Source organism: Panthera pardus, unplaced genomic scaffold, assembly GCF_024362965.1.
Source record: "Panthera pardus isolate Hobbes unplaced genomic scaffold, ASM2436296v1 HiC_scaffold_1, whole genome shotgun sequence".
Taxonomy (NCBI): domain Eukaryota; kingdom Metazoa; phylum Chordata; class Mammalia; order Carnivora; family Felidae; genus Panthera; species Panthera pardus.
The window spans coordinates 73,782,386-73,807,800 of record NW_026526654.1 but is presented as its reverse complement, the minus strand read 5'-3'; the positions used below and the strand labels follow the sequence as shown (position 1 = coordinate 73,807,800).

General features: G+C 42.1%; 1 protein-coding gene and 1 non-coding gene across 2 annotated transcripts in view; both read right to left on the bottom strand.

Moving 5' to 3' along the window:
- Positions 1 to 6,233: 6,233 nt before the first annotated feature.
- Positions 6,234 to 6,365, bottom strand: LOC128776613 (small nucleolar RNA SNORA1). The gene has a single exon (XR_008421782.1). It is a non-coding gene; the product is annotated as a small nucleolar RNA SNORA1 (small nucleolar RNA).
- Positions 6,366 to 7,813: 1,448 nt separating this feature from the next.
- PROSER1 (proline and serine rich 1) overlaps positions 7,814 to 25,415 on the bottom strand; it is a 28,388-nt gene continuing 10,786 nt past the window's right edge. The window contains exons 6-13 of the mRNA XM_019447689.2: positions 23,933 to 24,043; positions 22,286 to 22,369; positions 20,865 to 20,943; positions 20,188 to 20,283; positions 15,837 to 15,881; positions 10,404 to 12,186; positions 9,805 to 9,955; positions 7,814 to 9,182 (exon numbers count right to left, since the gene is read on the bottom strand). Of these exons, the coding sequence (XP_019303234.2) occupies positions 9,060 to 9,182; positions 9,805 to 9,955; positions 10,404 to 12,186; positions 15,837 to 15,881; positions 20,188 to 20,283; positions 20,865 to 20,943; positions 22,286 to 22,369; positions 23,933 to 24,043 (2,472 nt within the window). The 3' untranslated portion in view covers positions 7,814 to 9,059. The remainder of the gene's footprint in view (positions 9,183 to 9,804; positions 9,956 to 10,403; positions 12,187 to 15,836; positions 15,882 to 20,187; positions 20,284 to 20,864; positions 20,944 to 22,285; positions 22,370 to 23,932; positions 24,044 to 25,415) is intronic.

The following is a 25,415-nucleotide window of genomic DNA, read 5'->3' as shown; positions in this document are numbered from 1 at the left end:
ACGGTCAAGGACAATGTAGGTCTTCCTCCACTACAGAAAGAGCCAATCTTCTACTTTAATGATGTTCATCTTTCTTATATCAATATTCCAAACAATATTTTGTTTCCCAGGTGTGAAAACAAAGCAATAAAGAACAAACTCGGATCTTTCCCAGGCCATCCTGTCTTTTCCGGTCTTTCTTCCCCAACTATCTAGCCATTGTCCTCTCCCAGATTGTGGGGTACTTTTGCCAACTACTCGAGACTCTTAATTGCCTCCTCTACAAACTCAAATTACAGTAATAGCCAAAAACTGTCACGCACAGTTTGTAATTATAAGAATTAATATGGAATATTAGAACTTTGGGAAAGGAGGCTAGGCACCAGAAACTCAGATTAAAACAGATACGTGTGCACAGAGTTAGTGTGTCTGCTGTAGAATACTTTTCTCTGCCTTGTGCCCATACATCCTTGGTTATGGCTTGATGTGGAAATCATGCCAGAGGCATAGTGGGTAAGAAAGCGGGCCCTGGGCTCGCACCGCCTGGGTATAAAGAAGCCTTGGCTCTCCTACAAACTGATCATGTGACACTGGGTAACTCATTTACCACCCCCACCCCTCATGTTCTGTTTTGTTTTAATCTGTAAAATGGGTTTGATAATGGTCTCTATCAGAGTTGTCTGCACGAGAAGTATATGAAATGTTCCGTGTAAAATACTCATTATGTTATCAAATAATTACCAATGGATTAATACCATTAAAAAATGGTGACTATTATTACCGTCGATGACAGCCGAGCTGCATTTCTCAGAATTCAGTTCTCTTTCTGAAATGAGGATGTTGGGCTAACCTTCACAGTACTCTTTCATCCTTGCCTCCAGCAAATGCATGCTTGAGTAGGGATTGATGAGGTGAATCAAAGCACTCCCCACCTCTCGCTTGCCTAAGGCTTCTCCAACTTGCTGCAGATTTGAAAACTGGGGGTCCGCCCCCGGTTCCCGGCTCTGGGAATCCGTGCATTCCACTCTGTTTCTTCCTGGCCTCTGCTTAATCACTGCGTCGTCGCAGTGGGACTAACCTCTCATGGAAAAGAGCAACAGGAAAACTTCCTATTTCCATCATTTCCTGCGACTCGGTCACGGACTCTCCTTGCCTGGCACAGGAAGCCCCTTGCCCTTCGAATCGGACGACCCTCCACAGTCATGCTGCAAAATGGGAAGTACGAGTTCAGGTCATTTCTAAATACCGCCCTTACTATTCGCCAAATAGCACTTACGCCAGCGCTGCCCATCACGCAGGCGCAACGCTCAAAACAACAGGAGCAGTAATTGTTCCCTGGTGGCGGCTGGCAGGAGCCTGCAGCGCGCTTGCGACACATACATCCCCGTGGAAGATGACTAAGCAACTGTTATTCTTCTTCCTGCAAAACGTTGTAAGTATCTCAGCCTAGAAAGCAAGACTGATTTCACCAAGCAAGGAACAAGCAGGCCTCCGGGGATGAATGAAACACGGGATCCTTTTCTAGGTTTCCTCCTCTCTTGTCTAAAGTATAAACCGTCGTGGGCCCCGTTACTGGAATTCCCCCCCCCCCCGCCCCCCCATAGTGGGGGAGTGGTGAAGGTGGGGGAATGAAGCGGGTCAAGAATTGCTGGAATGTACTCCCAATGGGCATTTTCCCGTGTGTTTCTACATTTTCATTCTGTCAAGTACCGAACTAGGGCAAAGTCCTGAATGAGGACAGTTGTTTGGTTTTTGTTTGTTTACTTGTTTGTTTGTTTTTGGACAGCTGTGTGTTTAGAAGCCCTAATTCCATTCCAGCTCCTGATATGCAAGATGTCCCTAAATATGTATATTTGATTTTCCCTGAATGTTCATCGTAGAGCACAAACGCTATCTTGAAACAACTCCTTCTGGCCGTAGACCTGTCTTCTTCCCCAAACTTCAGGTTTCAGGAATGCTCTCCCACCACTGGTCACCCACCATCGTTTCTTGCTAAGATGCACAAATACATTCCAGGACATTTCCTACTCCCTTAGGAAAATGTTCCCTTTTCTTTAAATGATGAAGTGCTCTGATTTCATTAACTTTTCACCAGTATATATCATCCATTCTATTTTATTCATTCTCGTGTATACAATTCTTGAATTTCCACATCTTTAAATAACGAATGAAGTCTGCAGATCCGTATGGATATTTATGTAGCGATAACTCCCCAAATTGCCAATCTGGCCTAGACTTCTCTCCAGAATAATAAGTACTTTCAACTATCAGCTCATGAAATATCTCTACCCAAATATACCCCCCCCCCCACCAGTGAAATATTCTACCTGTTAGAAAGCATTCTATTAAATAGATTTTTGTTATAGAAATTTTGATGATGCATGTGGAATAATATATACAATGTGTGTATGTATATAATGTGTGCGTGTGCTTATTGAATAAAAGGGGCAATAAATATACTACCCAACCTCAGAACTAGAACATAACCAACACCATTAAAGCTATTTGAGTATTCTTCCTAAACTTCATCCCCTTTCTATATACATATATAGATATCAATATATATCAACATATATATTGATTCTTGATAGTTACATGAGTGGTAAATATAATTCTCCCCATTGTGGCTTATCTTTTCACCTTTTTAATGATGGCTATGATGTCAAATATAGGAAGCTTCAATACATTTAGTGCTTGGTGCGCCTTATTTAAAAATCCTTCCCTTTCTATGGTCTTAAGGGTATGCTCTTATGTTTCATTTATTTTTTACATTTTTAATGTTTATTTATTTATTTGAGAGAGAGACAGAGCATGAGCAGGGGGGAACAGAGAGAGACACACACACACACAGAATCCAAAGCAGGCTCCAGGCTCTGAGCTGTCAGCACAGAGCCCGACGCGGGGCTCGAACCCACGGACCGTGAGATCACGAGTCCTGAGCCAAAGTCGGACGCTCAACCGACTGAGCCACCCAGGTGCTCCTCCTATATTTTCTTTGAAAGCTTTAAGAGTTATTTGTTCTTTTTGACTGTAAGTCTTTAATCTACCTAGAGTTGCTTTTTGGGCATGGCATAGTGTAGGGATCCATTTTAATTTTCTTTCACAGAAATAACCAGTTATCACAGCACCTGATAAATAGTCAAATATCTAACGGATCTTCCGTGCCAGTTATAAATTAGTTCCCCTACGAGTGGGTTTTCATGGTTTCCTTATTATATTCCACTATCATTTTGATTATCTCCAATGAATTCTTCATTGTCTTAGTTTCTAAGGCCCAATAAGTCTTGGTGTTTGGTAGAGCAGGTTCTTCATGGTCTTGAGAAGAGTATGTATATTTGTAACCATGATGATTGTGGATCCTCCATTTAAATAGTTTCTCTTTAATGACTGTCATATAGTTAAAAAAAAATTCTCCGTACTCATTAGAGTTTGCATTAGGATTCACTCTTGATGTACATTCTATGAGTTTGCAAAAATGTATATACTATCATGAGGATGTCATCTATCACTATAGTATCATATAGTATCATACAGACTTTCACTGCCCTAAAAAATCCTCTTCCCTCCACCTCTGCATCCTTCCCTGCCCCCGCCCCCACCCCCCGCAAACTCTAGCAACCACTGACCTTTCCACTCTGTCCGTGGTTTTCTTTTCCTTTTCCAGAATGTCACTTAGGTAGAATCATAGGGAAGCTTTTTCAGATTGGCTTTTCACTTAGTATTATACATTAAAAGTTCCACTATGTCTTTTAATAGCCTGATACCTCCTCTTTTTTCAGTGCTGAGTAGTATTCCATTGCCTGGCATTTCCCTTTGTTTGAATGGCATTTTTTGCTGTTCCTCATATTTGAAAATGCAACTGACTTTTGAATATATATTTTTAAATCTCACTAAGCTTTATATCTTCTTTTCCAATTATGTTTTATTTCTTTTTTGTACCTTAGCACATTAGAGTGTGTAGTACAATGCTCAATTACGTTTTACTTGACCAGTCTCTGATTTTAAAGGGATTTTTATAAAATTCCAGTTATGAATAATGTGTGCTCTATTTTTATAGATTTCCTTACCTGATAAAGCTTCCTTCTTTTCCTAGTTTGCCAAGTGTATGTTTTTTAACCATTATTGTGATTGAGTTTCATTAACCATTTTTTATAGACTGAGAAAACGGTTTCTCTCCATTTGTTAGTGATGATTGAACAGTTAATTTTATTTTTGCTTTACTACTAATAAATCTATCTTGATTATGGTGTATCATTTCTTAGGAATAAATTTGTGCTAATATTTTATATTTCACTATTTTCTTGAGTAAAGTTGACTTGCATTTTTTTTTCCTTAAAAAAATTTTTTTTAATGTTTACTTATGACACAGAGAGAGAGACAGAGAATGAGCAGGGGAGGGGCAGAGAGAGAGAGGGAGACAGAGAATCCGAAGCAGGCTTCAAGCTCCAAGCTGTCAGCAGAGAGCCCGACGCAGGGCTCGAACTCGCAGACCGCCAGACCATGACCTGAGCGGAAGTCGGACGCTCAACTGACTGAGCCACCCAGGCGCCCCTGACTTGCATTTTTTCTTTCTCATACTACGCTTGTCTGAGTTTTAGTATTAAATTGGTCTGTAAGAGTGAGTTGAGGAATGTTTCCTCATATTCTCTTGGAAGAGTCTATGCAGTAGAATGAGGCTAAAAAGCCTTCTGAGCCTCCCGCTTCCTTTCCATTTCCAAGTGTTGTGAAACCAACATACAGTATGACATCTCACCATGTGCTGGTTTCTTCCACTTTTCTGTGCCTTGTTCTTGGTGTTCTATCTTCCTCCACTTTCCCTCTGTACCAATTAGGAGTTAAAAACACCAATGGCGGGGCGCTTGGGTGGCTCAGTCGGTTAAGCGTCTGACTTTGACTCAGGTCACGATCTCGCGGTCCGTGAGTTCGAGCCCCGCGTCAGGCTCTGGGCTGATGGCTCAGAGCCTGAAGCCTGCTTCCGATTCTGTGTCTCCCTCTCTCTCTGCCCCTCCCCCGTTCATGCTCTGTCTCTCTCTGTCTCAAAAATAAACGTTAAAAAAAAAAATTAAAAAAAAAAACCCACCAATGGCTTTTAACTCATACTATAAAACTTTTACCAGATATAAATTAAATTAGAAATTTAAATATTTACTTAGTATCAAAATGCCCCTCCTGAATACAAGGACCTGGGACTACTTTAATTTTGATCTCCTTTCCCAACTGACTTGCCAATGTTGCCCAATATTTTATCTCTTAACTGACCCAAATGGGACATTTGTTTACTAGTCTTGTGTCATCTTTAGGAACAAAGGCTCATTAAATTTGATTTGAAGTCTTTTTAAGTCAATAAACTTTACTTTAAGGAATTTCACATGTGATTCCTCCTACTACCAGTCGCCTTAGTTCCTCCAAAGTCTGTCATAATCTTCGAGGTAGCCCTTTTTATTATTTATTATTTTTTTAGAGAGAGGGACAGGGAGCGAACACGAGCAGAGGGGCACCGAGAAAGAGGAAGAGGGCCCCAAGCAGGCTCCACACTCAGCGCAGACCCTGACCCAGGGCTCAATCTCAGGATCCTGAGATCATGACCTGAGCCGAAACCAAGAGTCAGATGCTTAACCAACTGTGCCATCCAGGCGCCCCAAGGTAGCCCTTTTTATTTTATTTTATTTTTTTTTATTAACCAACTGTGCCACCCAGGCGCCCCAAGGTAGCCCTTTTTATTTTATTTTATTTTTTTTAAATTTTTTTTCCAACGTTTTTTATTTTTGGGACAGAGAGAGACAGAGCATGAACGGGGGAGGGGCAGAGAGAGAGGGAGACACAGAATCGGAAACAGGCTCCAGGCTCCAAGCCATCAGCCCAGAGCCTGACGCGGGGCTCGAACTCACGGACCGCGAGATCGTGACCTGGCTGAAGTCGGACGCTTAATCGACTGCGCCACCCAGGCGCCCCAAGGTAGCCCTTTTTAAAAACAACTTTGGCTCAACCCACAGTTGTCATGGTCAGTCAGTCCATAATTCTTTCAGTTGGACTTCTTTGATCTCCACTTGAATATGGACATATGTCACAAAGTCCCCACCAGTAATCTTTGGAATCCAATTTCTTCAAGCAATTGGCTGTAGGGCCCTAGAAGTTAAATTCTAGAAAGTTCATTGATTTTTATTTTTTCAAGTGATGTAAAGGATATTATTCCTTAATTGTTTCTAATATTGAAAAGTCTTGTTCCATCCACTTTGAACTCATGAGCCTACAAGAAATGGTACGGGTCTCACCGTCACCCCTGCAATACACTTGTGATGGGAGCGTAACCTGTGCCTCAATGTAGCCGCACGAACAATCTGTGGACTCCACAAACAACAATGCCCGTTCTCATCTAGGATGAGGCTTGGAGGGAATAAAGTCTTGACTAGATTCACCAAGTCAAGTGGTAAGGCTTAAAATTAAGGTTAACCGATTATATGAATTCACAGTGTTTGCAAATCCCACAGAGACTGTGGGGCTTTATGGAAAGAGAATGAAGAGGTACATTTCCCTACATTCAAGGGCACATTGATCCCTTTCCATAATGCAGATCTTCATCATCTTCGTTTTTAGATTTCTGTAAAAACCACCCAGTGTTCTACCTCTAATCCAACCTCCATGCTGCAGCCTAAGTGATTTTTTGCAAAGTGCTTTCTATTTCAAACTGCTGACCCCTAACAAAGGCCCAAACCCTTAGCATGGTTTACAATCGGGTCCCTTGCTTTTTCGAGTCTCCCAAACTACAAACTTCATTCAAACTCCGTCCAGTTACAGGATGATATTGTTGTCCTAGTCTGTCACACTGGGCCTCCATGAGGGATGTTATTTCTTACTCATCCTAAGACTTTTTAGGTCACTAAGAAGGCTTTCTGGACTCCCTCAGGCAGAAAGGTACTCACCTTCTCTCCTAAATAGTTCTTTGAAATTTTATTTATTTTGAGAGAGAGAGACAGAGACAGAGAAGGAGCACGAGTGGGGGAAGGGCAGAGAGGAGAGAGAAAATCTCAAGCAGGCGCAGAGCCTGACACGGGGCTCAAACTCACGAACTGTGAGATCTTGGTCTGAGCCGAAATCAAGAGTCAATGCCTAACCCACTGAGCCGCCCCGGCGCCCCTCTCCTATGTATTTTCAAAGCACTTGGTAGTACAAGTACCCTCGTATTGGTATTAAATGCTTGGTTCAAATTTACCATTTACTCACTGTTGGACTTACATCTTGACTTATTTATCTGGTTAATTAAGTTGCTAGTACTTCCTTCAGAGGGTTATGATACGTAAAACCAGACCCCAGTCATTATTACAAGTGCTCCAAAAATGTTCTCTCCGTTTTTATATAAACCTTGAAGTGCCTGATATGCACAAGAGGCCAGGAATGCATCTGAAAGATGAACAGGACATAGCTCCTTTGCTGTGAGAATAGGGGCTCGTTGGATGGTAAAACTAAACCTGGCAGCAGGAAGCACTATAGAGCGATTACTCATTCAGTAAATTTTTTTGGGTGGTCAACATATAAAAAAAATATAATCTCTAAAAATTTTTATAAGTGTAAACTTAGAACAAATGACAACTTCCAGCAACTGGCATCGGAGTAACTACGCAGTTACATTCTTTGTTTGCAGATAATTTAAGGCGTCAATAGCTTGTTTCTAGTGTTGGTTATAATAGAACTTTCACGTAAGGTATCATTTAAAGGACTGAGCAATCAGTAGTCTACGTGGAGTTTCAACTGAATTTGGATAAAATTATGCTCTATGTATTAGTGTATATGAACAATTAAAAAGCCTATCAAAGCACTTAATAAAACACTTCTAAAATATTTGTCATATCCATAAAGTTTATTTTAAAAAATTGTTAAAAACTAACCATACAGGAATATTTATTAATATACTTAAAAAGTCTGTTCCCCGTGTTGAAGGAAAATACATTAGCAACATCTTCCAGACACCATCTTTATAAAAGTAAAACTTCTAGATGCTGAAATGTACTACAGTAGATTCTATAGTTTACACTTTTAAGATTGCAAATCATTCTCCCTACTACTCCCCACCCCCGCCCCCCCGAATGTGGCAGTTCTTCCCGTTAATGAATGACATTCACTCACATTCGATGCTACCACACACCCTTAGAGCACACACTTCATGTTTACTAACAGAGCAAGTCTTCTCTATTGGTTGTCACATCAGACTTTTGGAGAAGCGTTGGACTTGAAGTACAAATAAGAAATACTATATCCCGTGATTGTAAACATTCACCAAGAGCTTCCGGAGTACAATGAGTAATAGAGGTGGCCCTATGGTCAGTCAAATGTCCCTCACTCGCTCGGATACTGCTGAGATTAAGAAATAAGTGTCGAAGGCCAGTCATCACAAGCCTTACTTGCGTTTCTGTAAGAAAGTAGTTCTGGATACATTTTTAGTCGAAAACACCTGAAAGTCATTCTAAAGACTATATTAAGCACCATTTTCACTTACCTGAAATCTATTAAGTTAAATTCAGCAGTAAATGTTTGCGCATAAATGTCAGAAGTTAGAAATAACGGTGGGTTTCAAGTTCCCTTCTGTGGCTACATACGGAGTACTGCGTTCCAACGATGCTAACAGGAACCGCTCTTGCATTCCAAGGGCAGTAATGCCCCCAGGGCCAGATGCAACCCATGAGTCTGAGGCACAACTATTACTTCTGTCAGTGGATGCTATACAAGCAGATTTAAGGCTGTATTCGGCTATAAAGAGTTCAACCTCCTCTTTAGTATTCTTCCCACACAGATCACATACATGACTCAACATTTCATAGGGTGGGAGATGAAAAGTCCCCGACACCTTTTTAATACTATTCTCCATACAGTTCGACATCAGCATATTTACATAGGGGAGTGTTCACACTTAAAACCATTAAAAAATGCAATCGTCATTGTTTTAAACTCTTATCCCAATTTCCCCAAGATTATCCTCATTCTCATTTTCTGAGAATGTCAGCCAACCTCGCATTAGTCAGATTGTTCACTGCAGTCCTTAGGCATATCCGATGTTGCTCCGGAGGAGAATACAAATGAGAATATATTCACTGCCACCCACTTTGGGACAAGCCTGGTTGTAAAGAGAATGGTGTTCCTGGTGTCGAAGGATAACTAGGAAATCCATCTGGCTGAGCTGAATAGCTTTCCAGAGCCGAAGCTGAGTGGACCTGGTAGAAAGAAGGTGCAGGTTAGCAAGTGCCAAATTCATTCAAGTCTGTACTTGCTTTTGCTTACACCCCACCACAGATATTTAGAATGGGAAAGAACAAAAAAACAACAAAACAAAACAAAACAAAACAAACACTGGGGCAAGATTAAGTCTGCTTATTCTCCTGAAATTTTTAAGAAACGTTCAAAATACTTCAGATGCTGGAGGTAATGAGAGATACCACTGAAAGACTTCATATTCTTTCCGAAAAGTCAGTAAGTTTTCTAGAGAAAATATGCTTTAATGGTCCATTATTTCAGCTTAAATTATAAAAGACCAGCTCAAATTTAACAGACACCTATGAAGATTCCATTTGTAAGCTCTAAACTAAGATCTGAAAGTCTCAAAGCGGGAAAAGAATTCATACAGACGAATAGACCCCAGCACCTTTGTTACTCTCCTGAAGGAGGACGAGGATAATCTGCACATTTGGGGAGATTAATCCTAAGTCTGCAAACATTCTGCTACGAGAGCCATTTTGTGGCCAACGTTGGGCTACCATTATTGCACAGCCAGGTCACCACTACAGAAGCCACCTCCGGGTCTTGCCATTGAACTCCGGGTGGACCCTGCCTGCTTACCTGCTGTAACAAGGCAGACTGTGCGGCTGCATTATGCTGTAATTCCTGCAAGGATGACTGGGAAGGATTCTGGGAGAACCCGGGGATACCTGGGAGGGACAACAGGCCTGGGAAAACAGAACTGCCTGCAGCTTGAAGGCCAGATGACAAGCTAAAACAATAGACAGAAGAATAGGTCAAAATGCAGCGAACACAAAAGCTATTGCTTCTATATCTGTCAAATACCACCTTAAGACGTAAAACAACCTTTAAATTTCTCTGTTGCAAGGAACCCTAAAAGTCAGCCACTCACTGATAGCAAATGTACTTTCTCGTACACAGTATGTTATTCTGAATTCAGGAAGTCTGTGTTTTGCATAGAATACTTCCCGCTGGTTTATAATGACGACACGTGACAAACACTACAACTGACTGCGCGGGCGTTAATATTGCACACGCTGCGCTCAACGTGGCTGCAGAGCTCCCCGTGTCCTGGGTACTGAAGTTCCGGCCCCGAAAAACCAGACTGCGGCACCGGCGAACAATGATTTTGCTCGGAGACTCTAAACCACAAGGTAGGCCAAGAACGACCGCAGCCTCCCCACGCACGAGCCACATACCCGGCCTGGGCAACGAGAGCAGAGTTGAAATTGGAGCTAAACGCTGAGGCGAATCCCGGGAGGACGGGAGCCGGGGACGGGGTCGTGGCAGCGACGGGCAGCGGGGCGACGGCGGCCACCGTGGACGGCGCCTGCAGCCCCGGGAACGAGGGGAGCGCGGGGGCGACGCTGGGGGTGTTGGAGACGGAGAAGCCGGGGTACGAGGGGTTTGAGGCCGGCAGAGGTCCCTGCGTGACCGAGAAGAGGGAGGGGACGGCGGTGGACAGGTTAAGGGGGAAAGGGGCCGCCGAGGCCGGCGCCGAGGCCGCAAGCCCCGGCAGCACGGCTGCGGTGGAGCTGGCGGCGGGCACGGGCGTGGACGTGACCGCCGCAGACGAGGTGGCTAGTAACGACCCTGGAAGAGACACGGAGGGGTTGAGAGACGGGTTGCCAGTTAGAGGGAAATTACTGGTCAGAGACGTGAACGGGGGAAGAGCCGTGAACACCGGCGTGATGGGCGCGGAGGAAACGTGCGGCGGGAGCGAGATGGACGAGAGCGGGTTGGACACGTTCAGGGGGGCGGGCAAGCTGGGGAGGCCCGACAGGGCGGGGTTAAGGCAAGTAGACAGAGTGATGGGCACCGACGTGGACGTGTACGCGCGGCCCAGCGTCCCCAAACCTAAAGTGCCGTGGGGGGGATTCGCCGAGTGAGACGGGCCCTTGAAGGCCGAGGGAGTGGGGCTCGTGGGCTCGGTTTTGATCATGACGGGGATGGTGGTGACGGCGGGGGCGGACACGCCGTGCAGCTCCGAGTTACCCGGGTGGGGGCCCTGCAAGAGCGGAGCCGACGAGCCCCCGCTGACCGGCACGGAGGCGGGACACGACGCCGGCGTCACCAGGGGAGAATGTGCGGGCAAAGTAGATGGCGTGGAGGCCGAGTTGGCCACGGTAGCCGGCGGGCCCGGGAACATGGCCAACGCGGGGGTGGACGACCTCTGCGCGGCGGGCACGGCCGAGGGGGCGTAGCACTTGCTGGGGCCTGGAGCGGGGGAGTCAGGGTTCGGGTGAGTCAGAGAAGACAGCGAAGCCAGCCCACTTGTAACAGCAGAGGACAGAGCAGATGAGTTGATTAAACTGGTGTCATTTGAGGTCAGAAAGCCTTTTAAAGCAGACAGAAGAGGACTGTTTGCACCGAGGGGACAAGCCACGCTGGAGGCAGAGCCGCCGGCAAGTACAGGAGGGGCAGGTTTGGACACGCCTTGGGATGTGGGTGTTAAGGGCAAGGGGAGGCCCGCAAACACTGAGGACAGAGAGGCGGAATTCGGGTTGTTGGTAGAAGCAGCGGTAGAGGTGGCAGCAAAGGGGAGGCCGGGGAAAGGGGCAGACGTAGAAGCGAAGGTTTCGCTGGAAGCAGGAGCGGCCCGAGGTGCGGATGTGGCCTGAGGGGTTGGGACGGAAGGTGCAGGGGGACCTGGCAGGGGAACCAGGCCACAGAAAACGGACGGGACGGGAGCTGCAGTTGTGCTGTGGACGGAAGTAACGGGCGCCGCAGGCAAGGAAGGGGTTCGGATGACTGTCGGATTTGGCGTTGCTGGCTGGGGCGTATGGACGGCCGCGGAGACCTGCCCCGGGAACACAGGGAGGACAGTATTCGGCATGTTCATCCCAGAAACGGTAGCAGCTGCCAGTGCTGACGGATGATTTACTGCTTTGACTGGGGATGCGGTGGGGACCGGAGTTGCAGCCGGTGTTGAAGGGTTGGAACCATGAGGAGAGAAGAGTTGACTTCCTGGGGTAGAGAATGCTATGGAGGGAAGAAAGAGGCAAGAATCGGTCACCATGCTGAAGTGTCAAATTGTAACCCAAGAGAAATAGCCAAATGTCTGTATCTGTAACATTTAACAAACACAAAGAAAACCAGTGACAGGTATAAGGGGCTATTCTGGCACCCACGTTGCTGGACTCTACGACCCTGATCTGCACTGCGGAGCCTCCATTAGAGCTAGCTGTCTTCTATCTAGACTCTGCCCAGACGAGCCCTCTGATGCACATGGAGAAAGCCTTGAGAAATTAGCAAATTCTCTTTTCATATTTTCCCAATTTTTAAAAATTAAAAATTTATTTTGTGGTTAGTGTTGGTGTACTGACTTTACCTTTCATTCTTTCAAACCACTTACCTAGAGTAATAACAAGTCATTGCCCCTCTTAGGAGCTTTTGGGACATCACTTTCCTTGTAGGCCTTCCAGGATTCATGCCTATTTCTCCAGTATTATGGCCACTCGGTGAGTTGAACTTGATATTCCAGTTTATAACCTATACGGCTTTTTCTCCCAAGCATTTTCTCATACTGCCTCCTCTCCTCTACGCAATCTCAACCTCTAATATTTGCTTTGTCCTAGGAGCTCCCTTAGGGGCAAAAGCTGTATCTAATTCATCTTTAGAGCCTTAACACCTGGCGCTGTGCATGGCATCTAATAAATGTTTGCCACACTAGATATATCACCATTACCTCAACTATAGTTACCAGACCCATCCAAGGACTTACTCTGAAGAACTGTACTATAGTTGGCTATCACATTTTTATTCTGATAAACTCTACGAATAATTACTGTAAGTATTTTGGGGGATAATCTGTGCCTTCTCCCTGAATCAATTTAGTGACAATGTTAGCCTTTGATGATCTTGTTAGTGTCAAATGGAAAGCATGACTTAGGTTGCTGAAGTCCTAATGACAACTATCTTCTGCTGCCACGCTCTTATCAAAGTCTGTTTCAGTTATAGGCAGAGAATGTTCCTTTTGCAGTGATAATCAACTAAAAGATATTTTCATGGGCTAAGATTCAAGTTTCTAAGTTTATGCATAATAAAGACTCTTACATAAAAAAGTTGACATGGTCAATGAAGTAATGTACTATACGAATCATGGTGGGGAAGGGACCATAGGAAAAGAATGGAAGAAAATAACATACACATAATCCATTCGTACTAAGAGACGGCCAAAAGATGCTATATTGGGCTGAACAAATTTACAGTAGTTTCAAAAAGAGGGGCGCCTGGGTGGCTCAGTTACTTAAGTGTCCGACTTTTGCTTTCAGCTCAGGTCATGACCTCATGGTTTGGTGAGTTCGAGACCCACATGGGACTCCATGCTGACAGCACAGAGCCTGCTTTGGATTCTCTCTCTCTCTCTCTCTCTCCCTCTCTCTCCGCCCCTACACCACTCACGCTCTCTCTCTCTCTCAAAAATAAACTTTTTTTAAAAAAAGGAAAAATGGCAGAATTGACAAACAGTAATATATAAACACATACACTTCAAACCAAGAGGCGTGTACCATATTCATGTCATTGCCAGTAATTTCGTTTCAAGAAAAGAAAGACTAGCTATTTTAAATTTAGAGAACATATGAAAAATGGATTTGTACTTTTGTTGGCATTTGTTTTATAAGCAGAAGCTCAAGGAATATATACCTAGTTTTGTACCAAATAATGTACTAAAAATTTATTTAGGTCAACATTGGTTGGGAAATATTTGAGAATTCACTATTTTATACAATGACATGCTGAGGACCATGCAGTTAATGGCAGATCATAAGATAAGACCAAACTGTCCGACAGCATTCTTTATAGCAGCCTCCAAAAGACTGGAGATCTTTTTATATAACAGAGCAAAAGTCATGCACTGTTGATCGTAGTGCCTACAGTTAAAATGTGACAAAACAACAACAAATCGAAAAAACTCCAAAAATATACCATAATAAATACTACTTTCCTGTCACGTGATTTGGGTGTCAACCAGAAAACAGTAGATACGGTGCCAAGTACTTTATGTCTGTCATTTCATTTGCCCTCACATAACCCTCTGAGATAGGTACTAAAAACCCCATCTTACAGACGGGCAATCTGCAGCTTGGTGGGGTTAAAGCAATTTGTTAGAAGATCATATAGCTATTAAGTATTTTTCAAAGGGAACTAAGGTTCAGGGCACCTGGGTGGCTCAGTCGGTTGGGTGTCCGACTCTTATCTTGGCTCAGGTCATGATCTCATGGTTCGTGAGTTCAAGCCCCGTGCCCAGGATCTACACATCATGGAGCCTGTCTGGAATTCTCTCTCCCTCTCTCTCTGCCCCTCACCTGCTCACATGGACACATGCGTGCCCTCTCCCCCTCAAAATAAGTAAATGAACTTAAAAAGATAGGGAATAAAGTTTCAGTTATGCAAGCTAATAAATAAATTCCAGAAATCTGTTGTATGACACTGTGCCTACAGTTAACAATGCTGTATTGTGTACTAAAAAAATTTAAGAGGGTAGATCTCTTTGAGATCTTATTATAATAATAATTTTAAAAGGGTCATGCAGCTATTAAGTGATAGAACCAAAATTTGAACCCCAGACCCACATCCTTAACCACTATCCTAGTTTATCTTTTCGTTTCTTGATATTATTCAAAAGGCAAATAAAATCTTAATATCATGCTAACATTCACAACATAGGAAATCAAGGTATGCTATTTCTAACGTTGGTTCTTATGCCTCTTAACTCCCTTCAAAAATAGATTAGTGAAGCTGAACATTAAGGCTCAAGTTTCCTTAACCTCCATTTCATAGAAGTTAAATGACATGGTCACAAAGCTAGGCAGCACCAGAGCCAGGATAAGAAAATGATGTCCTGACATCTCAGTGTTTTCCAGCCCATTATGCTACCCCCTTTAGAAGCCACAGCTAAAAAGCCCTGTTTAGGCACCCTGCTCAGGGGCGAGAACTCTCCCACAGAGGCTCCTAACTATGCCCTCTAATGATTAGATTCATGTGCTGCTTTGCTACACAAGAACGGAGCCCAAGTTTTGTCTCCTACCAGAGGGCTCGCATCTCCTTCCTGACCACAAAGATCCTCATCCAGAGGAAGAAGAAAATGTTGTGGCTCTACTGCCCCCTGCAGGCATTGTGCTGGCAACATTTTCCATCTTCATTTTTCAATTCCACTTTCTGCTTTGGCAACCCTTACTTTTTGTTCTACACTAAACTACGCTACCCCTAATACTTATGAAAATAATGAAATCTGAAACGAGTATTTAAAATAGCTTTTGGGAAACAGGGTTTTTATCAAAAACCTTATGTGTTTCTATCAAAACAAAAATGAGGTTTCTAATATTACATAATGTAAAGTGAATGTGGAATGTAACGCCACACAGCACTCCCACTATATTGCAAGTTTTTCACATAAGACACAAAGGCATATGGTTAATTTTAAACCCAGTTAATATGTACGTTTCCTTGTGTATATAATGTACCACTATCAAGCAACTTTTAGCAAGTAGTGATGAAATTCGTTAAGTAGGAACTTTCCCCAAAGCATAGATTCCAGATACATTCAATTCAAACTGTTGTCAGTGGGTAACCGAGCAGAAAACCGGGACAAAGACTTCAGCTATGTCTGGAGCAAATTTGGTACTTACTTTGATTCTGTGTAGGTTTTGACTGACTGGAAAGGTCTTCATTTTCTATATGAAAATAAATAAATAAAAAGGTTGATTTCAAGTTTTATTCAAGTTAATCACCACCATAACAACCAGAGATTGGCATCAAAAAAAGAAAAGCCCGGGATGTGGATGCATTCTATGTTAGGAAAAACAACGCACGCTTACAGAGAGAGAAAGGAAATGGAGACAATGGTAGTAACTATAGTGAAGACTGACAGCATCATGAGCAACTGACCCCTAACCTCCGTCCCCCACCACTTCTCCTTAACTTATCGGGCTTTAAATCACCATTGATATTTTTAGACATATTTAAAAACACTTTCCGGAAAGGTGATGGCCTGAGACTGCCACCCAGGAGCAAGTGCAGGAGGACTTAGAGGTGGGAAACGGATGCCGAGCACAGAATCCACTGCCACCTGAGGGAGCGATCTCACAGGCCGTGTGACGATCCAAGCAAATAGAAAGAAAGGGGCCCTGCTTTCCGGTTGCACTCACACTTCTGCAAAAGGCCCTATGCTAGGAGCTGCCGAGAACCACCCTAATGGAGGTAGACTTGAAGCCTTTGACACGGACCCAAGAGCACACTCCCCACTCCCCACCCCCACCCCCCCCCCCCCCCCCCCGGGAAAGGACCTAACTAGACCATCAGTCAAAGATTCAACGGGAAGAAAATTACCTCATAGCTTGACAGTAACTGCCCAAGAAACAAACAGTGGGACAGATACAAGGCACAGAAGGAACCTGCAAGCTCTGACGTGGTGAGCAAAAAAAGATCATAGCTTGGCTAAGGAACCTGGTACAAATAAACAACCACAACATACGGTGTCTATCAATAAAGATTCAATGAAAGGAAAAAAATCTTTAAAAACTTGTAATGCAAACTGAGAACACATACATACACACACATAATATGCAAGAAAATATAAGCAGGGAAGGTGAAGGTTTAGATATAGAAATCTGATTCCAAATCAATAGATGTAAAGAATGGTGAAGATTAGAAATAACATTATAAAAGCTAAATTGCTTAGTTGGGATTATATAAGAAACAACAACAAAATCACACTTAAAATGGTAAAAATACAACAAAAAAAGAGGATATATAAATAAATAGGTAAGAGACTTAGAAGACAAATACAGTGCAAAATAAAAGTACCAGAAGGAGAAAGAAAGAACAGATGAAAAAGCAGTAACTAATGGAATAATGAAAACAAAATCTTCCTAAGCTTTAAAGACTTGAATTTTTGTATCTAAAGGGCTTACAGAGTTCTGTGAAAGATTAATGCTAAGATCCACACCTAGACATCCTGACGAAATAGCTGAACTCCAAGATCAAAGACACTTCTGAATTCGAAAGATAAGGAATATTTTCTTTGTAAGCTTACAGAAGGAGACTGACGTTCTAATAAAGAAGAGAAAGTTAACTGGAATTGGGTTTTTCATCTACAACTCTGTATATGTGCCCTTTTAAAAAAGCACTTAGAGAAATTTTCTGCTCACAGAAAAGCACAATGAGCACATCGGGACCGAGGATCAGGGAACAGAGGAAGTAGTAAGAGGCCGTTAAGTTCAGAGGCCCAGAAGGAAACACGTATGGTATTCCAGCAAAACACACATATTGATGAAAAAGGAGAGTGAGAGTGAAGTCAGTGGAGCAGGGAGCAGCTTTCTCAAGTTTTTGTATACTGACAACCATTAACGATACAAAGTAATCACTAGTGATCAAAAGTTCTAAGTTTGGGTGGGGTAAGGCGAGAGGAGCTATTAAAAATAAAACAGCAGCGTGACCAATACAAGTAAACAAAAGTAAGGGAAATGAAAAACTGGGACAAAAGATTAATAATGAATACAAAAATAAAATGGAAGGACTAAGAACAAATATGCAATTTTTATGATGACTGAAAATGCCTATTAAGCCTCATTCCCACTGGTTTAAAAATCAGAATCCAGCTATATGTAATCTATAAACCAACTAACCTAACAACAAAATAAAACCCTAAAATAAAAATTAAAAGTAAACATAAACATGAAATCAAATATCGTTATTTCTACAATATGAAAACAAAAAAGACAATAATACCCAATAACACCACACAAGAAAGAACTATCTTAAAGTATAACTCAGCTGACATTTTTTTATACCTAGAAAACTCAAGAGACTTTCAAGAAAAAAAAGTAGAATAAGGGGGCGCCTGGGTGGCGCAGTCGGTTAAGCGTCCGACTTTAGCCAGGTCACGATCTCGCGGTCCGTGAGTTCGAGCCCCGCGTCAGGCTCTGGGCTGATGGCTCGGAGCCTGGAGCCTGTTTCCGATTCTGTGTCTCCCTCTCTCTCTGCCCCTCCCCCGTTCATGCTCTGTCTCTCTCTGTCCCAAAAATTAATAAAAAACGTTGAAAAAAAAAATTAAAAAAAAAAAAAAGTAGAATAAGTAATTAGTAATAAGCACGTACAAATGAAATATTCCATTTATAATTTTAATAAAAAATACCTTTACAATCCCTAGAGACAAACCTAAGGCAAAGAACCTATATAAAGAAAACTATAAAATCTTCAAAGAGATAAAATATGCCTTGGGGCAAAATCACTACCACCTGACATAAAGACAGACACAGGATTGAATAGTAAGACTTAATATCATAAAAATGTCAGATCTCTCTAAATTTATATAACTCTATATATTATATAATTACATATTAATTATATGTATAATTAATGATATAAAGTTATATAATATTAATATCTATAACTATAAATATATATATACACATGTACACATACATTCAACTGTTTTTAACTGCATAAAATGATCTTCATGTTCAGATAGAAAAAAAAAATTTCCAAATATAGTAAGAAAAATAGAAAATATAGTAAGAGAAAGCTAGCCTTACCAGATATCAGAACACACTATAAATCTGCTAATCAAATCAACATGTCATCATAACATAAAATAACTAGACTGGAACAGAATAAAGAATCCAGAATTAGAACCACATGTGTATATGAAAACTTAAGACAACTGCATCTTTCAAATCAATGGGGAACACAGATTAGCTAATAAATGGTGCTGGCATGACGGGCTACTCTCTGGAAAAAAATTAAGAAGACCCTCTATTTCACCCCTACATGAAAATAAATTCCAGATGCCGAAGAGTCTTACAAGACCCGGATAACCTGGACTCCCTAGGGTTAAGAAGATCTGAAACAAGATAAAACAGTTCCAGCTTTTCTTTCTTAGCCTCTCTTTGTCTATGCAAAAATACAAAACTCTAAAGGCTAAAGGTACCATAAACAAGGGTAAGAAATAAAATGATAATTTTGGAAAAAACTGTTTAGCAACTCTCATCGGAGTACCTGGCTGCAAACAACGGAACCACTCCAGTGATTAAAAAAGAATTTGTTGGGGCGCCTGGGTGGCGCAGTCGGTTAAGCGTCCGACTTCAGCCAGGTCACGATCTCGCGGTCCGTGGGTTCGAGCCCCGCGTCAGGCTCTGGGCTGATGGCTCGGAGCCTGGAGCCTGTTTCCGATTCTGTGTCTCCCTCTCTCTCTGCCCCTCCCCCGTTCATGCTCTGTCTCTCTCTGTCCCAAAAATAAATAAAAAAACGTTGAAAAAAAATTAAAAAAAAAAAAAAAAAAAAAAAAAAGAATTTGTTAATAAATGGTATTAAGTAACTCTGGGTCTCTGAGAAGGATAGAAAAAAAAAAAATTAAGTTCTGTCCCTACCCTACACATATCTAGAAATAAATCGTGAGTAGATTAAAAGCTATATGTTAAGAAAGAATCCCTATAAAAGTAATTAGCGAATACAGATGACATTTTCATACTGCTGGGATGGGGAAGGGTTTCCTTAGCAAGACAAAACTCAGAGGAGTCAAATAAACAATACCTAAGTGAAATATTACATTTTTGTGAAAGAACACAAATGAAAATATAGGCTAAATCCCATGTTCCCCACAGACTCAAAGGAAAATGGTGAACTGAAAACCCAGGGGAGGTTTAAGCCCCTCTGAGCACCTTCTTACAAGCTTTTCCTCCCCACATAGGAGTGATGTGCCCAAATGGTAATACTCATTAAGTCAACTGTACTTTTCTACAGCCTCTCAAAGTTTCTTGCTCACGCGCAACTGTTCCTCGTTCCTGTCTCTAGCCCGCTCATGTTCGCACAGGTGGGCCAAGTCCGCTCTGGTAGAACCTAAACATCACACTCAGATCCGTCATCAGGCTGAGCGCGTTCTCCCGTTAGGACACCACGGCAAACAACCGTTCCCTCCAAGTGTACATTTGTGTCTAAGTAAACTCTTACTTTTAACATCCCGTAACAACACGATTTTACCTGTTCCTACTGGATTAGGAGTATATGGAGGCGGAGGGGGGACACCCGGAGCTATGACGTTGGCTAATGGTACCAGACCTGCATTGTTATAAGCACCTAAAATAAAATTAGAGGAAAAAGCATAATTCAGTATCATTCTGTGGCCACGAGTTCAAACCGTATTAACACAGCTATCTAATCTTTAAAACTGTTACGTAATAGAGTTGCCTTTTACGTGGTGGTTTGGGTCTACTGCTAGGAGAAAGCTGAGATCACATGAGACAACTGGAGATTGTGATTTCCCACTGCAGGCTCATTCCGGACATGAGCTCACTGAACGGCATGGCGGGCAGATCCCGCCGTACTTAAATGATCTGCCTCTTCTGTCAAGCACACATAGTTGAGGATACCTTTGAAAACCAACTACTGAAATGGGATTCAAGATGATTCACCAAAGCAAAAACTCATAATAATGATTAAAAAGAATCTATAATTAATTTACCAAAAAGTAAATGCCCTAAACTAAACTGGCTGCTGCGCGGCTATAGACCAAGGCACTGTGGGGCAGAATGAGACTCATCAGAGCGTGTTTCAGAAGTGCTCCAATTTTCCCAAGTACATAGACCAACATTTACTTTCAACTTAAGAATAAAGGGCAAAAAGAAGAAAAAGTAAAAAACGTATGAACTGCTGCTTACTTGGTGCGATAGTTGCGTGTGGCCGGCACGGAGGTATCGGATAAGGGACCGGCTTATGTGGATTGTATGTTGGAGGAGGCTAGACGAAGGGGAAGTACAGCAGTTAGAAGAAAACTAAGTCAGGAGCCTCCCTACAAAACAAAATACAACTCGTCTTTTGACATATTTAGTACTAAGAGGCTAAAAATGCTCCAGCATATCAAAGGCTACTGGACCGATACGCGGCACAAAATGAGGGAAATGTCTTTGCTCTAATAAATGTGGTTCCTATAATTTCCAAAGGCAGATGCTGCCAAAGACTGCTGTAGAGGTGTTTTTTATTTCCGTGTTAAATCTTCTCTCATGAAGGGTCAGATCTTCTCCAAAATAGCAAACTCCTCTCTGAACCAGCAGAGGTTAATGTGAGAATTCCTAGCTCCTCTTCTGTCACACAAGAATTCCGCTAGGTTTTGGAGCCTTGGCTACCCAAGAACTTCCAACATCCTCCTAAACTCATCAGAGATTCATGTTATCATTCTTACCCTCTTGTCACCTTGGGAAAAAAAAGCACTATATCTGTTAGCATTCAGCACTCTGACAACTCCAGGAGAACGTGGATTGGGGGGGGACTATGAATTCGGTGTTTTGGTCTTCTTGCCTTTTGAAATCCACAACTCTTTTATTTTACAGTTCAGCTGGTCTCTAGAAAGCCAGAGGTATCTGAAGCTACGCCAAACGTTGTATTTTTCACTACAGTGAGCGAGAGAGGGACCCCACTTCGGGGAATCTCGCACTCATGCTCTTGAAGCAGAGGGCATCCACTGGTAGTAAAAGACCTAGATTCTTTCTGGCTCTCACACACGGCAGCCCAGTAAGATGCACTAGTCTTGTGCAAGGACTATGATCTGTGACTGTTTTGCTATAAACAACTGCCACTGGAATTCCTGTCATGTAAACAAGCAGGGACCGCAAGACAGCTGTGTAAAGGCCTCAGCCACTTCAACTTGAACAATCCTTCAACCTGCAGGGTCATCTGTGGGTTTAGTTTATATCCTAACCAATCATTAAAACCACTCCCTTAAAAATACCCTCAGCCTCCTGGCTCCGCTCTTGCTTCACCAGTAACACTCATTTGGCCACAACCTTAAAGGTCTCCGACTCCACTCCTGCAAGGGAGCAGCTGAATAGGGACGGCGAAACAAAACAAAACAAACAAATTTGACTGGTCTCGCTTTGAAATAAAACACGGAACCTCAGAATGGCCCTTAACGCTGTTAACTAATTATGCTTTTTTATTTCCCTAGACCCTTCACTTTCCTGGAGTTTCTGGTACACTCTAAACTTTACAACACAAAAACAGAATTTATGCTGTCTGCTGTGGACAGACAGAAAACTACATGTAAGAGTTAAGACCCGTTTCATCATTTCTTCTCTACACATACCGGTTTGGATGGTCCAAGAATCCGTGCGGCGATTCCTTTGCCTTCATTAGTACATTCTTCACCATCTTTTTTCAAGGGAGTTCCCTATTTAAATAAATACGTAAATATGTAAATAAATATGTACGTATATATGTAAGTAAGCAAATAAATAAATAGAAAAGAATTGAGACTTAAAAAGAAAAAATCACCTCAAAGCAAAACCAAAACAAATCCCTCACAGTATTACACTGAAGAAAAGGATTGAACACGGTAAGGGGGTTAAGGACCTGGATTCCAGATCCAATCCTGACTTGGCTTTAAGACCCTGTTAAGGTCCTCAGCCTTCCTCTGCCATAGAACCCTCACAACATGTGCAGGCACCCAGAAGCACGCAATACTCATGAGGATGACAGGAGAGCAGAATGAAGTAGGTTTTAATTTTTCCCCTCCGCAACTGGAGCAACCAGAAACAAGACTTCCGTGCCTAGGGATGTGTAACGGTCAAAGGATCAAAGAGAGTGCCTATATTACAACCAAAAATAGATGATAAAAAATGATGTTCTCAGTAAGCATTAAGTGTGATAGTTTACATTACGCAAGAATAAACGAGACCTCATTCAAGACTGCTATTATTAACAGATCAGAATGAGCGGACAGACTTTTACGATGCATCCTCCTAAGGGTGTGTCCCTAAATGGTACATACTAGTAAGGAAGCCAACTTCCAAGATGGCTCCCAGAGGTCCCCACATCCTGTATGCCCTTGTGAAGTTCCCTTCCAGAATGAACAGAGCTGACCTGTGTAACAAATAGGGTATTCCAGCAATGATGGCAATTTGACTTCCAAGACTATGTCCTAAGAGATAACACAGCTTCCACTTGCTTTCTCCTGGATTATTTGCTCTGATGGAAGTCAGCTACCAGGTCATGAGGTATTCAAGCAGCACTACAGGAAAGTCCTTATGGTAAGGAACAAAGACCCCCACCAACGACCGACACTAACTTGCCAGGCATGTACACGAATCCCCTTCGGAGCAGAGTCTCAAGCTCTAATGGAGCCTTCTGATGACTATATCCTCATGAGAAACTCTGAGCCAGAACCAATCTAAGCCTCTCCCCACTGAGAGAGGCTGTTTTAATCCACTGAGTTTTAATCCACTGTTTTAATCCACTGAGTTTTAGGGTTATTTGTTATAGCACAAAAAATATATACCATTCTTTGAAAAGATTATCTTTTAAAGACATTTGAGGAACACCGGTTGGTATCAAAACGAATTTTTTTCCTACAGGACTTCTCAGAGCCTTTAGCATGCAGTGTGACTCTCCAGGAAGGAAACGTTGCACATAATTTTCTAAACACACTTAATTGTGAAACCGAGGAACACTGAGAATATGAGAAATGGTCCTTTATTAAGTGCAAATAAGTGCTTCTAACAAAACAAACTCATCCTCCTTTCTGTTTGGCTTGTTTTCTATACATTTGACAGGCATACTTTAAAGTAGTCTGAACTTTCAATCAGTAAGGAATCCATGAATTAAGCTGCCAACGTAATAAATTTCCTCTGCTTGGTAGAAGCATCATCAACTGGTATTTTCTTTAAATATCTTAACCGTGCTAAATTTCATACTTAGCCACAAGAAGTTTCTATAGTCACAAACATATACTTACTGGGAAAATTCCATTTATGCGACTAGGTTTTCCTTTGGGATATGGATTTCCTGGGATTGTTCCACAAGAAGATATCATGGCATGAGGAGCTTTGCAGCCCCCCTTGAAAGCCTGGAACAAAAAAAAGAGGGTAGTTAAAAAACAAAAAACAAAAAACAAACTCATAGGCTAAATATTCTGGGTATTAGGAAGACCCGTTAAAAAACATGAACTGAGGAACAGCATGACATTAATCTGTTCATACATTCATCAGCACTTACAGTAGTAAACATGACCAAAATTATTTAGTAAAATCATTTTATTTCCATGGAATTACTCAAGCGGTAACATGTGTTTAATTAGCTTTCTATTGGTCACAACGAACAGACTCCTACACAAAGATATCTCCACAGGAGGTTTTGCAAATTGTGCGCAAAAAAGTTCATTTACTATTTAACGTGTCCCATTTCTCCAACGACCAAGAAATAACATCGTCCAACTCTACAAATGCCAAGCTTATGTTACAGGCGAGGCAAAGAGAGCAACAGATGACACGGACATGGGTCTGCTCTGAAGACACGTGTAACTTGGTGGAGAAAACACAAGCAAGTAACATGGGAGGGACACTGGGTATCCAAAGAGCTATACTGTTGAAAAAGCAAGAGATATCTGGGCAAACTGCATTCATCATAGTGTTCCATAGTCATGAGACACAATGAGGGATGTTCTGGCTTATTACTGCATCCTCAGCTTCTACAATGGTACACTAACCAGTCTCGAATTCATACTCAATAAATATTAAATGAATGAAAAACACTACATTAGGCGACATATATCCCAATAGACCCATATTATGTTACAGGGGTATGAGGTTACATATGGCTGTATTTTACAGCTACGTACGATGTCACATATTCTGTTGCAGAAGTATATTGGTTTTATAAATTCACTCACAACACATATAATTGGCTATATAATCCCACCCTAAAAATTATCTCAATTTTTGCTTTTTATAAATAGTACCAGGGTAAATACCCTTATATACAAATTGGTATATATTTATTTCCTTGGAATAAATTCCTAGTAATAAGAGTTTTGGGGTCAAAAGGCATGAACACTTTAAGGCTCTCCTAGTTTACCTTCCAGAGAAGTTGTACTAACTTACATTGACTAGACAGCCTATTCCACAGAATATTCAGGCCCATGTTACTTCTGAGAAGGAAAAGTGACCCGATCAGAATGCTTTATGTGGAAGAAAACAACAGCAGTAAATGCAGTGTGCCTTAAAGAATTTTGTCAAGAGAACCAATGAACAAGTTATTAATGTTAGAACTGTGGGCTCAGATCTTGCTTCCACTCCAATAGTTCATGAGTAAGGCGAAGTTTTCTGCTGGCTCTGAGCTTAGCAGAGGCTGCAAGATTTAATGTGCCTCGGCAGTCAGGCCCCAGGAGAGGAGTCTGCATCTTCCTCAAGCAGGTTTTTAGTCATTAATTCAGTTTCCAG